Genomic DNA, 15,732 nt, shown 5'->3' with positions numbered 1-15,732 from the left:
CGTATAAAATAATGAATACATCAATTGGAACCATGTTTCTATCTACAATATTAAAAAAGATACAAGCAATTATGTTTAGTTTACCCTTATTGGACCAATCCGCCATCCAATAGGGGTACTCTCCAGTGCTTTGTGGAGAAGCCTAATGCGTAGAGTCCATTACATGCCACAAGGAAACATAATTGCTTGTATCTTCGTTAATATTGTAGATAGAAACATGGTTCCAATTGATATATTGCCTTATTTTACGCCCTCTTTCGATTAAAAGTGAAAATTTACTAGTACGGGCGTACTAGTACGGGGTATCCTTTTAAGGAAGCCAATGAGGTATTCTTAAATTTTCTTACTGAATTTGACTTTTCAAATAATCAAGAACCAATGAAAATTATTGAGCGAATAAATGTCTGAGTAAGACTGCGAATGTAAGGCAGGGATAGATTTAGTTTAGAAGTAGGAATGGAGAACGATTAGTATTTACTTCAGTCCGACTCATTGCCCAGTAAAGAGCCCCTCCCTCCAACGCGTAACTAAAAGTTTATATTATCTTATTGGCTCGCTTAAACTACGTTTTGATGACGCTGTTGACGGGGACGGCGAAAATACGTAATTCCTTTTTACCTCTGTCACTATGACCCGCCTCTTCTTTCATACCCCCCGTCCCGTGGAAGGGGATCCGGGACTCTGACGCGCGCCCAGATTACTCTGTTCTTCATTCCTACTTCTAAAATTAAATCAATTCCTGGTTAGGTAAATGTATATTTTGTGTTCCAATATACATTTATCAAAACAATGAGCCATTAAGTTCATAAATATCCATCACCTGACAAACGTATTTATTATTATTTCTACATTTATGTATTTTAAATTGTTCCATCCATACATAAACAGTTCAATATAATGTATTTAAATTTCAATATATCTTCTTCAATTTTAACAGTGCCGAGATGTGAATCAAATCAACTACACTGGACAATGCGAATTCATTCGCATGGAGCCCGACTGCCAAAGTGACATTGGCTACGTGGACTATATCGGGTACATGTACTGCTCTTTCGGACCAGGAGGAAGCCTGAAAGCCGTCGGAATCGGAGTGAGTTTTGTACCATCTGTTGTTACTAGACAGGCTCGTCATCTTTAATATAATTGTCTTCGAAAGCAATCAATCTAAATTTTCAATACACAACGTTTTTCTGAATACATTTTATTGGAAAACAATTATGTCGAAACCCCAGTGGGTACAGGTAGTTTTATAACAAAGTGTCTTGTGTGAAGTCAGTAAATACAGGGTGGAGACCTTACACCAGTCAAGATACTTGCACAAGTTTATAAGATATGTTCCATAAGTATGACACTATATTCGTAATACTAGAGGCTTACTAAGAGCTAGTTCGAGAACGATACAAGGATTGACAACACTCGGTTTTGTAGTCCATCGGCCTATTTAGTCTGTTCTAAGTCTTTGATAGCGCCTCTCAGGCATCGCTTTACCAGAGTCTATGACGTTTCATCTACGTCACTTCATGACAAGCTCCAGTTTGTAACCAGTGAAAAACTTATGGAACATTATCTTATGAACTTATAGTTGTTGTTATGGGGATGATGGAAGAATTTTTGATTTTGTCTCGAGAGACCCAGTTATTCAAATAAATAAATCCTCTCGATAAGAGTATCTATAGACCGAGTAGCGTCAATAGACCAAAAATGACGTCAAAGTCCTATTTTTTTTGGTGAAAACGAATGGGAACGCGTCATGTTTGGCGATTGGTGTTAAATATCGGTTTATGCCAGCATGGTTCATTTGGTTCGTTTGGAGACATTAACAGCGCCATCTATAGCCAATAAGTGGAACCGTGATGCACGCGTTCCTCATTTCATTTCCGAAAAAAATAGAACTTTGAAGTCATTTCTATCATATTGACTCTACTCGGTCTATAGATAGTCTCGAAAATTCTCCACGGATTCAAACAGTAAAAACCTAAGTTTAGATAAAATTTATTGGTTTATTGTTGAATGTTAGGGAAACGCATTGCGTAAGCTTCCTTTCTTTGAAAAAAGGGGCAGTAAATTGACGTCGAAATTTATTTCAGATCATCTGGTTGCTAGTGCTTTTCGTCGGATTAGGCGTGACGGCAAATGACTTGTAAGTAAAGCTCATTCCAGTTTAAATGCTAACGCATTCTTCTGTTCAGTGTCAGTGTGGAATAGTACAGTGTGGATTTTACGATAAGGTAGCAGACTATTTTTCTTTTCAGTTGCTATAACCTATAAGGCATACTCAACTTGAGTCACACTTAAAAACGATGCTCTTTGTTATCACATATTTTTGAATTAAGGTTTCCAACAGTTCGGTTCAAATCGATTTTGGTATAAAACTGAACTGAACCGTTTCTAATATTTTCAATGAATGAAACTGAACTGGTCAGTTCAGTTTCCAGTTAACTGGATTGAAAAAACTGATCAATTATGAACTGAAGTAAATCAAATGTTACTAAAATGAGTCTAAAAGTTACTGAATTGATATTAGTATTTTCTCAAGTTACCTTGACTGAATTGAACTGCTAGAAACAGCAGACGTTTCTTATAATCGGTTTAGAACTATTTCACTTAGCAACATGGTGGTAGTCAACGACCACTTTTTGTGGCTACCACAAATTACACTCACTGTTATAAAGATTAGATAATGAAAACGAACGTTCAGAGCGTGCCTAATCTGTCATGTTCCACACTGCATATTAAATTCACTGTCACAGCCCCAAGCTCCATCTGACGAGTGCTGGAGAGAAAAATAAAATGTACTAAAAATGGTTTTTCTTTTCTAGCTTATGCCCAGCCCTGTTTGTTATCTCGAAGAATTTGAAGCTTTCCCAGAATGTTGCCGTATCCTTTTTATATATATTTGGCCTTTCAGCCTTGCTTTTACGAATCGATAGCACGCTAAGGCACCTTCTCCCTCTTGGCCCTTAGGCACAGGTTCTTTCTACGGGCCGGACACTTCAACGAAATCCTGTGAACTTTGACCAAAATCGCAAAATATTTAGACATTTTCTAAGGATGGTTCAACCTCATATATTGCTTGCAATTGACTGATAAGTCTGAAACATGACGAACCATTAAATTAATATGTAAGAAACTGGCAAGTCTGCGACCCCTCGGGTTCTTTGAAACAGCGCGAATGTCGTCTTCTATTGTTTTAATCTCCGTGTTCGAGAGAACAAATTGCTTTAAGTTAAAGCACCCATTCATTGCCCCCACCTACTGAACCCTAAAGGGAAGGTGACATGATTTTGATTGAACCATGATAAACGGTGCGGCCCAGAAAAGGTAAAAACGTAAGAGTAAATCCCAAGGGCAGAATAGTGTTACGTAGAAATATTAGTTCCAGATGCTGCAAATAGATGTCCCTAGCTAGAAAAAGCACCTCCAAATGGATCATACAGTGCATTATTTAAAACCCAGAAGTTTAGCGGGCGAAGAAAGGCGCTTCGAACTCATCCCCCAAGGGCAGAATAGTGTTACGTAGAAATATTAGTTCCAGACGCTGCAAGTAGATGTCCCTAGCTAGAAAAAGCACCACCAAATGGATCCTACAGTACTGTTTTTTTAAATCCCAGACGTTTAGCGGGCGAAGAAAGGCGCTTCGAACTTATCCCTCATTAGCGCACGTGACTCGCCAAAGTCCTTGAAAACCTCTTAACTTTCCGCCGCAACAGATGGCACTCTTTAAGCATCCATAGACGACGTTAATAAGAGATGTATTTAGCAGACTTATAGTTTTATAATCTTATGGAGCAACAAGAGCAAAGAAACAGGGAGTATTCAGTACTGACTGATGAGCATAGTGTCTAGCATTCTTAAAAGAAATGATGAAAAAAATTGGGGCTTCAAAAATACAAAGCAAGGCGCGTATTTTTATTTCCCTTTATTAACCTTCCCTTTAACTAGCTTTGGCAACTACCATAGCTTTCTTTAATTACGAGCTTCTTGGTTGACGATCCACTTTGTTAACTCGCAACTGAAGGCTTTCGTTAATGCAAAAAGTAAGGGAAGTGTAAAATATAACTTAGCTTCCCAAGTCCCAGATCTATAGTCACACGCATGCTCAGTTTTGTTGGTTATCAGGGCCGGATTAACCACTAGGCAAGTTAGGCAATTGCCTAGGGCCCGGATGTCTGAGGGGCCCGTAATCAGCTAGTTTTCAAAAATTGAGAAAATGAAAAACCCAAAAATTAATTTCCCCTCTTTCTCTACCAAAACATAACGTCACTGACACCATGGAAAAGCCAGGTGAGATGTAACGGTAGCCTAATGTTGAAAAACCCGTTACCCAAAAACATTATTGCAATTGATAAAGAAAGAAAGAAAAAGACTAAAAGAAACTTAAAAATTCAATGGAAATGTATTTTCAGAAGTCGCAATCCTCGGAGAAAGAAATATCATTTTGAAATCGTGTTGTTACTGACCGTCATTAAACACTGGATTTGCATTGTATGATTCCTTGATAAGCTTTATTCAGAGTGTTAGTCATAATTTGAAATATTTTAAATAATTGCTCAGCTCACAAAATAGATAATTTACTAAAGTAACGAAGAAAGGGAAAAAATACGTAAACGGTTCTTTGATGAAGGCGGAGGAAAGAACAAGGCGACCCAAGGGTTGGGCTCGTAATAGTAGCCACATCGTACCGTACCATAAGCATATCATACCACCTGTAAGCATGAATTCACAATATTTCCACGGGTAATCACCATTGTACAGTAGCGCCAGTAAAAGATTTGAGGTCCTACGCCACCTCGAGGGGAATCGAAGCATCTCGCTCCTTCCCTGAATCCTCCTACTACCTTTTAACTCGGCAATCTAAGCAGTCGTCTGCTTCTATAGTACGATTACCGCCGCCAATTATTTCAGTTGTTATTTTAAGTTTATTAAGCGCAAATTATCTCAAATATTTGTTCAAAATAGAAAAGCTAATAGAGATAAGTTTACACAATACATATGGTTTCAGATTAATATTATAATAACCAAACATAAAAGAGTGGGTTACCGCAAGTTTTGTATTCGCCACTTTAACAGCTAAAAAAATTCAGTGTAATCTTCCACCCTAATAAATAGATGAAAAAATAAAATTAAAATAAACATTAATTTTGCACGCCTCCCCCTCCCCGATCATTAGCGAAGAGGCGAACATCAACATCCACGGTTTAAAATGTTCGTTATGATTACAAGTATTAATGTAGGTAGAGCTCGTAATAGGTAAGAATAAGATATATACTAATCCTTGTATTTATGTCCAAGCTTCCGGTAGCATCCCTTGCGCGATTTGAAAAATGTTTCCCCTTTGTGCCACCAGGAAGACCCGTGTCGCGAGTTTTACCTAGACAATGCCTGTGGCTAAATTCCCTCCGATTCACGCTTACGGGTGGTTTGATATGCTTATGACCGTACTTGACAGGCGTACCGAAAATTTGAGTGAATAGCCCTTGATGCGTTACCTTAACTGTTTTAAAATAATTACTTCATTTTTTACTTCTGTTATAATTATAATAGTGTGACACGAACGGAAAACGTGAGTACACCCACGATGAGTATCCTTTAACAGTGATTAAACGAAATACCCGTAAATGCCCATTAAAAGAAGTACAGAAAGTGAGAGTGAATAACCCCTCGATGTCCTAACAAAAATAATAACCCTTAATCCTTACTTCAATAAATTTACTTACGTTATAATTGTAATATGCAGGGCCACAAGCTAGTACTTTATTTTAAAATTCTTCTCGATTAGTGGAGAAATACACGTAACTTCTAATAATAAACATCTCCTCAAGACCATACTAAATATAACATCGGAATATACTTTCTTTTGCTTTTTCAAAATTCCGCTCTATTTCTTTGGATTTTGAAGCAGGGGAGCGGGATTGAAAGCGTGAAACCCTTATTGTCGACGGGTGACAGGAATTTTAAAGGCAGTATTAAACCTTCCATTTTAATTAAGGTAACACCATAATCCTCTATCTCGCTTTAAATATGTCGAGCAATCGTAAAACACAATTCAAAATGCTTAATCTTACTGATACAATTAATTGCAGTGCTTAAAGTTACTATTATAATCCCCATCCTCTAAAAATACACGAACGTAAAAATCGCCTCACCACAATTCTCTCCCTTTCACTCTTCCTTAAATGACGAACGAAAAATTCTATACTACCAAACGCGCTACTCTTTCACGTCTATTGGTACTAGTACTAGTACGAGTACGAGAACAACAGGGCAGGCAAAACTAAGAGCCTCATCGTAGATGTACATCAATCGATGTGGCTAAAAACGATGATAACACACTGAGTGGACGGGACGCTTTCAAAACATAAGAGTTTTACGTCTTATGTGACAATCTATTGACAAATACTAAAAAACAATCTGAAGTTAACAGGGACACTGATAAAAAGTTCAAACCTATTTTTAACATTAATGCCCCCGATGAATCTTTCTCTGGAGCTTTCCAAGAATTGGCAGAAACGTATTGCAATGATTTAAATTTTGAAGAGCTTGAAAACGAATGGCTACATTTCAAGCATTTCGCGAAGAATGAAGAAAGCAAAAACCCAGAATTCTTTCATTCCTTCATTCAAACCAATAATATCATTTCAACTTTTCTAAACTTAGAAATTATTTTGAGAATTTTCTTGTGTTTGCAATTCAAGTGGCGAAAGATACTTTTCAGCTTTAAAAGGAGTGAAAAACTACTTAAGAACCACATTAGCCCAGGATAAATGAAGTTCTTTATCTTTGATATACAGGGTGTTTGTGAAAAGTCCATCAATAATGAAAGGGCGTATTTATTGGGCCATTTTGAGTCGAAAATGTTCTATGACATTTAGCCGTCCGAGCCACGGTTTTCGAGTTATGATTTGAATATTTTAGGGATGACCCCTTCATTAAATTAGCGCTGTCTTTCAATTTCTAAATTAAATTTAAGGGGTCATCCGTAAATTACTCCAATCATAACTTGAAAACAGTGGCCCGGACGGAAAAATGTCATAGAACATTTTCGACTCAAAATGGCCCAATAAATACGCCCTTTCATTATTGATGGACCTTTCACAAACACCCTGTATATTGAAAAAGATTTACTAAACGACTTCATAGACTATGAAGCAGGGTTCGAATTAAAAAAACCCACCCCAGAAAACCCGCTGGTTTTATTGGGTTTTACCCACCATAAAAAACCCACTTAATAATACTCAACACTAAGATCTACAATTTTGATTAATTTGAATGCTAGAATAATTTCATTTTAAAGATATTTGTTGTTTAAACTTCAAAAGTACTATTTATTATTCTTATGAGGCATTTTAAGACATTTTTATTTAGCAGGTACGTTTGAATGACAATTTCTACCATGCATACAGCTGCTAAAGATAAAAAACCTAAAAAACCCAAGCACCCAATAAAACCCAGAAAAACCCGGTGGGCTGGGCTTTTTTTTTTAAAAAAAACCGGGTTTTTTTGAACCCTGCTATGAAGAGATAATTGATAAATGTTTTGAGTTAGAAAGAAAGAAATTTGACTATTGAGCTCAAAAAGAAATTTAAATATGCAGTTAAGTGTTTAAGATATGAAAAATAGTATGTCTCTTAGATTCTCTTAAACTGTGGTCTATGGGGGGCTGGGGGCCCGGAACTAAAACCTTGCCTAGGGCCCAAAAAATTGTTAATCCGGCCCTGTTGGTTATTCATTTATTACATGTGGTTTTAAAAGCATCTAGATGGCGTTAGTAGTGGAATAGTTATTCGAACTCCATTAGAAACAGAAATTGTATATTGTTGGAAAGTTCAAACAACAAAACGTAAAATGTCGCATTGCAGCTATATAGCTAAATTTATTCTTGAAAACCAGAAATATCGAAGCGGAACTAAACTAATTTACTGTTTTTCGGTCGCATGATGGTCATTTGTTCACGATTTTCGCAAAAGTTCCACATGGAGTTGTACTTTATAAAGTATGTTAACCGTAACCAGGTCGATACTTGTACTAATTGAAAAGAGCCTTTGTAAGGCTGTATTTGCCTTTGCGTGTATGGTTCATGCATTCAATGTGCACGTACATGTACATAAGTACCAAGAGTAGATCACCTAAGAGTAACAAACTCGGCTTATGACTCAAACTCTCGTTTTTAATCATTTTCGCTCACCCAGGACCATAGCCCACTCGATCACGCGTTCACAGACGCAAGTTGCTGCTCCGTGAACGCTTGATAGAGTGGGCTTTGTGTGTTAGGGTTAGAAGCCGAGTAGGTTACTTTTTATAGAGATTTTTAAACTACTTCTGACGTTATTTCTGTATTTGTTCTAAAGTTAATAATATTGCAACCTATTACGATCCTTAACGAAATAATATACAGGGTGTTACGCTTCTGGCTTTCGGGAATGGTGCACCAGACATATTCGCCGCTCTTGCGGGTATTCAACAAGGAAAGACTAATCTCGTCATTGGAGGACTTGTGGGTAAATGTGATCTCTTATAGTTTTTGTTTGTGAAGGTCTTGCTTTTATTATTATCAATTGGATTGTTGTGAAAGATTTAAGATTATGAAACAAACATTGGTTAGTTCTTTAAACGCCATGTTGAAACCCACAGTGAAAGCGAACATAATCGTCTTCAATTTCACTTTGATTTTTTTTTTTTGGCTACTGTTTCTCACCAGAATTTAGTTTAATATCCCTCCGCTCTAGTTTCGTAAATGTTATCTACACTATTACACATTCAAATGATGCTTGAATGCACTTTTGAACTATTTCACTTTTAGATATTTGACTCACTTAATTCCTATTTTCCCGGGTTTCGGCACCATTATGTTTTACATGATTTTGGTTTGGTTCCTACACAATATTTTTCGTTGCACTAGTTTATTTATTGGGGTTTAATGCATTTCGGTTGTGGCTTTTGTGAGTGATGCTTCCCATTTTCTGGGTTTCAGAGAAAAAGTAGAATTCCTTGTACCAGAATCCAAAACAAAATGCAAATCACTTAAAACGAAATTTGCCTTCCTTGAAATATAGTTTGTAAACAACAGATTCTTGAATTTCTAGTAGTTGGTTTTAAGCAAAATAATCTTTAGTTTATTTGACCTGGCATTATACCGAAAGCCAAGCAGATTTATTCCTATTGTTAAATTTCCTAGGAGTGTTTGTCATATACGGTTGAAGGAGAGTACAATGCTATATTTGTGCGCTTTGTTTTTTAAAAATTTCTATCTTTTGATACTTACTTCAAAGCCTGAATACATTTTGAAACTTCATTAAACACCACATTATTAAGCCAGTGTTTCTCAGAAAATCCTTTGAGATTAAGTCGCGTAATTGGAAAACATTTTAGTGCATTAGTTATATGAAAGTAGCCTTTCATTAATATCAAGGGCGAACGTTTCCCGCATCCAGACAACAAAAATTAACATTCAATTTCCCTCTCTTTCATTTTCTTTGTTTTTATTATTAGCACTTTAACTATAGGTCCTTAAATTTTACCAGATGTACTTTGCTCGAAATAAGGCTTACAGTGTAATGTTTTCCATCAAAATACAAGCCAAGATTAAGGTTTCAGCGTCAAATTAAGTTGAAAGCTCCGTTGAGATTATTACACAGATAACATCGTGCTGTCAGGTTACACTAGAACCGGATATAAGAGAGACGTTTTAATCCTATCTCGCTTTCACGTCTTGAGTTTTCGTGAGAGTATAAAACAAGACCTCTAAGAGTAAACCTATGACCTAAAAGGTCACCGCAAGGAGTAAAATTCCGTATTCAATTTGAGTTTTTACTATAGATTTGATTATATAAAATAGATTACATTCCCAGTGTCAGAACAGTAAAGTAAAAGTGAAGACGATGCAAAATACCCTAATTATAGCGTACGTCACCACTTCAAGTACTTGGAGAGGGAGATGAAGTACTTGTTAGGCTCGTAGAGGGAGATGAAGTACTTGTTAGGCTCGTAGAGGGAGACGAAGTACTTGTTAGGCTCGTAGAGGGAGACGAAGTACTTGTTAGGCTCGTAGAGGGAGACGAAGTACTTGTTAGGCTCGTAGAGGGAGACGAAGTACTTGTTAGGCTCGTAGAGGGAGACGAAGTACTTGTTAGGCTCGTAGAGGGAGACGAAGTACTTGTTAGGCTCGTAGAGGGAGACGAAGTACTTGTTAGGCTCGTAGAGGGAGACGAAGTACTTGTTAGGCTCGTAGAGGGAGATCAAGTACTTGTTAGGCTCGTAGAGGAAGATCAAGTACTTGTTAGGCTCGTAGAGGAAGATCAAGTACTTGTTAGGCTCGTAGAGGAAGATCAAGTACTTGTTAGGCTCGTAGAGGAAGATCAAGTACTTGTTAGGCTGGCTCGTAGAGGGAGATCAAGTACTTGTTAGGCTGGCTCGTAGAGGGAGATGAAGTACTTGTTAGGCTCATAGAGGGAGATCAAGTACTTTTTAAGCTCGTAGAGTAAAACCAAGCACCACTATAGGTTATGACAAAATGTCATTAACCAAAGCATATTTTCACCACGAAATCGTACTCCTTTGCATAAGTTACGAAACTTTTGCCATATACCGTTTAGTCTTAGCTTACTGTTGTTCGATATTTTAATGATCGCATAAAACCTTTCGGTTTAATATGAATTCAAAGCCCCGAATGTATATGTAAACTTGTAAAGTTTTGGATTTGATGACAAAGATTCGAGGCTTTCTAATTATGAAAATGTACAAATGTTGTTAACTTTAATGTTAGTTCATAGAAATACAAATAGATTAAATACGCATTTGAAAATAATGTACGTTAAATATTTCGAAAAAAAACTAGCCCCAATAAATAAGTTATCAGTTGACGTAATCCTATTGCGCAAACAAATAACATTTATCTTACTTAAAATTATTTATCAATCTACATGTAAATTTGCAAAAAAAGCCTCAATATGTCAAAGCGTTACTATCGAGTTTCGAGCAGTAAAAGGTCCTGAATATCAATTCGAGACTTTAGTGAATTCCCGTGTTTGTCGTTCTCTCTTTCTCTTGCAGGAGGCAAATTGTAAGGAAAACTGTCCCTACCATTTATGTAAGGGGGCCACCGTGTAGTATTAATTACGTTTCTCGACAATCTAATCTCGGAAACGAATTCTCTAATATCTCGACCACGAGCTACTCACTAGCTTCTCCGAAGTCCTTTGTAAGCATAGACTAGCTGCTAATGGACGCGATACGATAACGAATCTCCTTCCATGAAATTATTCATTTCCTTTGCAAGGTTGTCCTATAGATAGTGTGTGAGATGCTAGGGGTATTTCCTACCTCGTTTCTTGACTTCAACCGCATACGCTTCATGGCTGCCAGAAATTTGTTATTAGAGCATTTCCTGCATGAAGGTTTGCACCTGAATGATCGCTGAATCGAACAGAATTCACATTACAGTCTGTTGAGGCTCAATGTTTCCAATTTTTGAATAAAACATCTTGAATGAAACCATAAATTCATAAGATATATTCCTTAAGTTTTATGTCACTGGTTACAAACTGGAGCTTGTCATGAAGTGATTGAGGTAGGCCATAGATTCGAGGTAAAGCTACGCATGGTGAGGCGCTGTCAAAGGCTTAGTACAGACTAAACAGAAAGATGGACTGCAAAATGAACTCGCTTGTCGTTCTCCTTCGAACTAGCTCTCTAACATTACGAGGTATAGGTGAAGTAACATATCTTTTAAACTTATGATGGAACGATCAAGAAATTAAACAAGGCAAAGGCACTACACCTTCAACACAAAGCTTATACAATTTAACTATCAAAATCAGAGCACGTGGTTGAAAGAAAGCGTCTCGGTGTCATGTCCTGTTGACTTTCCTTAATGGTCTTTGGTTGGAGCCACGGTGTAGAAAACGGAAGAAAAGGGACGGACAATGTTTAAAGTATTTCGTTTTGCCAATGCATGATCTGATTCGTTCGGGATGAACGAGTGGATCGTAGGGTATACCAGGACAAGATTTTAGCTCATTTAATGCTTGAACGCTGTACTCTAATGGGTTTTGAAGGCAAGAGATACCTGGGTTATGCTGCAAAGGAAACGAATTATAGCCAAGGATCGATATTCGAGCCAGTCATTCGTAACGTGATGGCTTTTACCGAATAGATCGGGGCTTTTATACCTGGGTGGAAAAATCCGTTAACTGGAGAATAAGAGTCCGGTTGCGTACAGATTGATGATCGTTGAATATGCCATTACATTTAGAGGGAGAAAAATATTGAATATATTTTCCTACATTAAAGTAATAATTCGGGTAACATACCAGGGCTAGATTTAATTTTCGATGTAGGAATGGAAAACGGTTAGTATTTACTTCAGTCCGACTCATAGCCCAGTATAGAGCTCCTCCCTCCAACACGGAACGAAAAGTTTTAATTTTCTTATTGGCTCACTTCAACTACGTTGCTGACGAGGACGGCGAATAATACGTAATTCCTTTTTACCTCTGTCGCTAGGACCCGCCTATTCTTGCATACCCCCTCCCCGTCCCGTGGAAGGGGTTCCGGGACTTTGACGCGCGCCCAGATTACTCTGTTCTCCATTCCTACTTCTAAAATTAAATCTATCCCTGATTATACCTTAAAATAACGGCCTTTCCTAAATATAAAAGGAAATATGTTAAAATTAAAACAAAAGGTCTCTTATTACAAAACTCAAAAAAAAAAAAACTTTTAGTTCACAACCCAACGAAAAACTGAATCATATTCACGCATTCCTTTGAACTTCCTGACTTACTGCAAAATTTCACAATGTTCTACCTCACTCAGTTACAAGGATTTGTCACGTTAATTGTTTCATTAGCATTTTCTGATAGTCAACCGTCAGTGGATTAAATCGATAAAACTTAAGCCTTCTTGGTTCCCGAACCCTAATTCCTTCTAGTTGTTAATTGCCTAGTTCACTTCGTATGACGATTATTGAATTTGAATTAATGCCGGATAAACATCGAAAACAATGACACAGCCGTTTTTGACGTTCTAGCCATTGTTAGTGTACTTTCCGATACATAAGCTCCTATTTAGAATGATTTTCTCTCCGAAATCCCAGCCTATTCTTGAAAAGGATCCAAATTTGATAGAGTTCGCTTTATAATTACATCGTTGGCGTTAACTTCGTAATAACCACTCTCTACTAATTATACCCTATGCAAATTTCTCGACTCTATAATTAATTAACGCTTACAGATGTTGTAGTTGCTTGCTTATGCGAATCAATTACAATCTAGTCGTATTTCACTTTAAATGAGTTGAAGCATTAGTAACAAAATATTAATTACTTTGCCAAGTCTCACTTTCACGCAGGACAATTGTATGTCGGCTTATGGTTGACATCTTGAACCAATTGAAAGTTCTAGCCTTTTTGTAAAGTATAGTTTTCACGAAACGGCAGGAAATGTTTTCTTCAATGCATCTACAATTAAAACAGGCAGTGTGATCATTTGCCAATGCATCGAATTCAAATTGAAAAACAACATAACGTCCCTTGCTTAACCTATTTAACTTGTTATATTGTTCTGGAAAATGTTTTGATTCAAGTTTCCAACATTTAAAGGCATCGTAGCTGAAATGTGAAATGTCATTCGTCAGGGTATAATTAAGGTGTTATGCAATTACAAAGGACCAAATCAATTCAATTCAATTTCTTAATTCAAACACGCTACGCAAATCATACCATGCAGTACATTCATTATCTTCGAATAGAAATAATGATTGTTGAATTGTTTTTACCAGGAATACATACATTTATTAGGAATCATGGTGTATCCATTTTTACAACGTATCTAGGCACAATTTGTGGCAAGAGCTAAACTAATCATTATGTATGACGAATTTTGCCTCGCGAATTTATAATATATCTCCCTGCGCCTTGCATCTTGGGCACGCCTAGGAACCAACCAATGAAATCAAAGTTAGAAACACGTATGAAGAATTATGAGGGGTGACGGGGAGTACCCAAGCCCAGTCCACAAAACCCGCATAGACAATAACATAGGATATGAATGTGGGCACATTGATTCATTCCTATTAGCTTTTTGCATTTCCGTTTCTACTTACGTTTATTTTACAAGTGTAAAATATTTAATGTTTTTACTAATTTAACAATTGCTCTCTTTAATTATTATTTTAGGGGCTGGTATTTTCGTAACGACGGTGGTAGCCGGTTCCATCTTTGTTATCAAACCGTTTCGTATGATGAAACGTCCTTTCATTAGAGATGTTTCGTTTTATCTCATTGCTGGAGCGTGGGTCTTCTACCTCTTTTACACTGGTTCAATTCAGATCTATCACGCATTCGGTAAGAATCAAACCAAATTATATTAATATTCAATTTTCTCCTCGTTCTTCAGACGTTATAAATAGTTTAATTTGTTTTAAGGTTTCATTGCTCTATATTTATTATACATCATTGTGGTGGTTGTGAGTCGAATGGTCTATCAACGAAGTGCCAGTGTTCCTGAACCGGAAGATGCGGCAGAAAGTAAAGAAGCAGGTAAGGAAACAAAAACTATTATTTCACTTCGTAATTATTGCTACTTGTCAAATGATTTCACAAATTGTACTACTCGTTCATATGTAATTGCACTAAACATCCCTATAATGCTATGAAGTCATGACATTTCGGCTAGAATAAATGTCATAATTTCAAATTACGTACAGATCAAATAGTGAATTATGTTAGTTTTAAGTACGCGATCCAGGCCTTTTCAGGCGATACAGCTTTTGGCTTAACTAGATGAGTCAAAAATTGCTAGTAAATTAGTTGCTGATGCTGTGAGATCGAAAATATCTAAAATCGTGAATATGTTTAAAATTTCGTATGATTATTGACTAAAATTATAGAAATCATTCAATGATGACTGCGCTGAGTTGGATTTCAATATAAGTTTTTATTCAGCTTCGCAATTGACGTGAATTATTGGAAGTTTCAAACGTCGAACAACGAGGTGTTTACTTATTGTTTCGCCGATAACTAACATTCTCAACGCACGAAAACTAGCTACACAACCATATAGACCATTCCAATAAATACTTATAGAGAAACCAACCCACTAGGGCGTGGCCACCTTTCCCTCGTGTCAAAAGGCAACACCAGATGGAGCCAGAGTTTGCTACACGCGGGAGGCTGGCCAACTCGCACTGCCTCTTGCGATACTTCTTGGCAAGAGGGAAACAGCCTGTTGTGTTTGCTTTTATTATGACATTATTTGAATGATCTGTTTGCATTATTTTTGCTTTAAGTGTCAATCCCACGTCACTATATCGTACACACCGAAACCAAAATTTTGTTTCTCTATACCTACAACTTCAACCATCTCATTCTTAGTTTTGAATTGTACCCATATTTATTCGCCCCAAATCTAATAACAAATACAAATTTTCTGACAAGTACGTTTTGCGTTACGTCGAGTGTTGTCGTCTTTTACTTATACCAGAAGTGGTATGATACTAGAAGTATTGAGCTAACCAAATTCTTCACTCGGCATTAGTGAAAAGACTTGATAAAACACAAACGGTTGGCCCTCTAGTGGCGGTTTCAGAATTTCCCCTCCAAAACGTGAGACGCTCGCGGTGGTAGACGGCCGAACTAGATTCAAGGAGCCGGGTCCGTGTACTGCGGCTTTGGGTTGAGGGGAAGGGGGTGGGAAATGCTTTTGGAACTCGACCAATTTTTCTCTCTCTAGTTTT

The 15,732-nt window shown here is 37.1% G+C and overlaps 1 protein-coding gene across 1 annotated transcript in view; it reads left to right on the top strand.

Annotated features, from left to right (window-relative positions):
• LOC149616126 (mitochondrial sodium/calcium exchanger protein-like) overlaps positions 1-15,732 on the top strand; it is a 48,209-nt gene that overhangs the window by 16,605 nt on the left and 15,872 nt on the right. The window contains exons 2-7 of the mRNA XM_089856046.1: positions 938-1,090; positions 2,088-2,140; positions 2,820-2,877; positions 8,396-8,498; positions 14,174-14,341; positions 14,423-14,536. Coding sequence (XP_089712172.1) covers positions 938-1,090; positions 2,088-2,140; positions 2,820-2,877; positions 8,396-8,498; positions 14,174-14,341; positions 14,423-14,536 — 649 coding nt within the window. The remainder of the gene's footprint in view (positions 1-937; positions 1,091-2,087; positions 2,141-2,819; positions 2,878-8,395; positions 8,499-14,173; positions 14,342-14,422; positions 14,537-15,732) is intronic.

The sequence above is a fragment of the Phalangium opilio genome, unplaced genomic scaffold, assembly GCF_054372755.1.
Source record: "Phalangium opilio isolate 3A_F unplaced genomic scaffold, DU_Popi_V2 ptg000217l_1, whole genome shotgun sequence".
NCBI classification, from domain to species: Eukaryota; Metazoa; Arthropoda; class Arachnida; order Opiliones; family Phalangiidae; genus Phalangium; species Phalangium opilio.
This window is presented reverse-complemented; position numbering and strand designations above follow the sequence as displayed.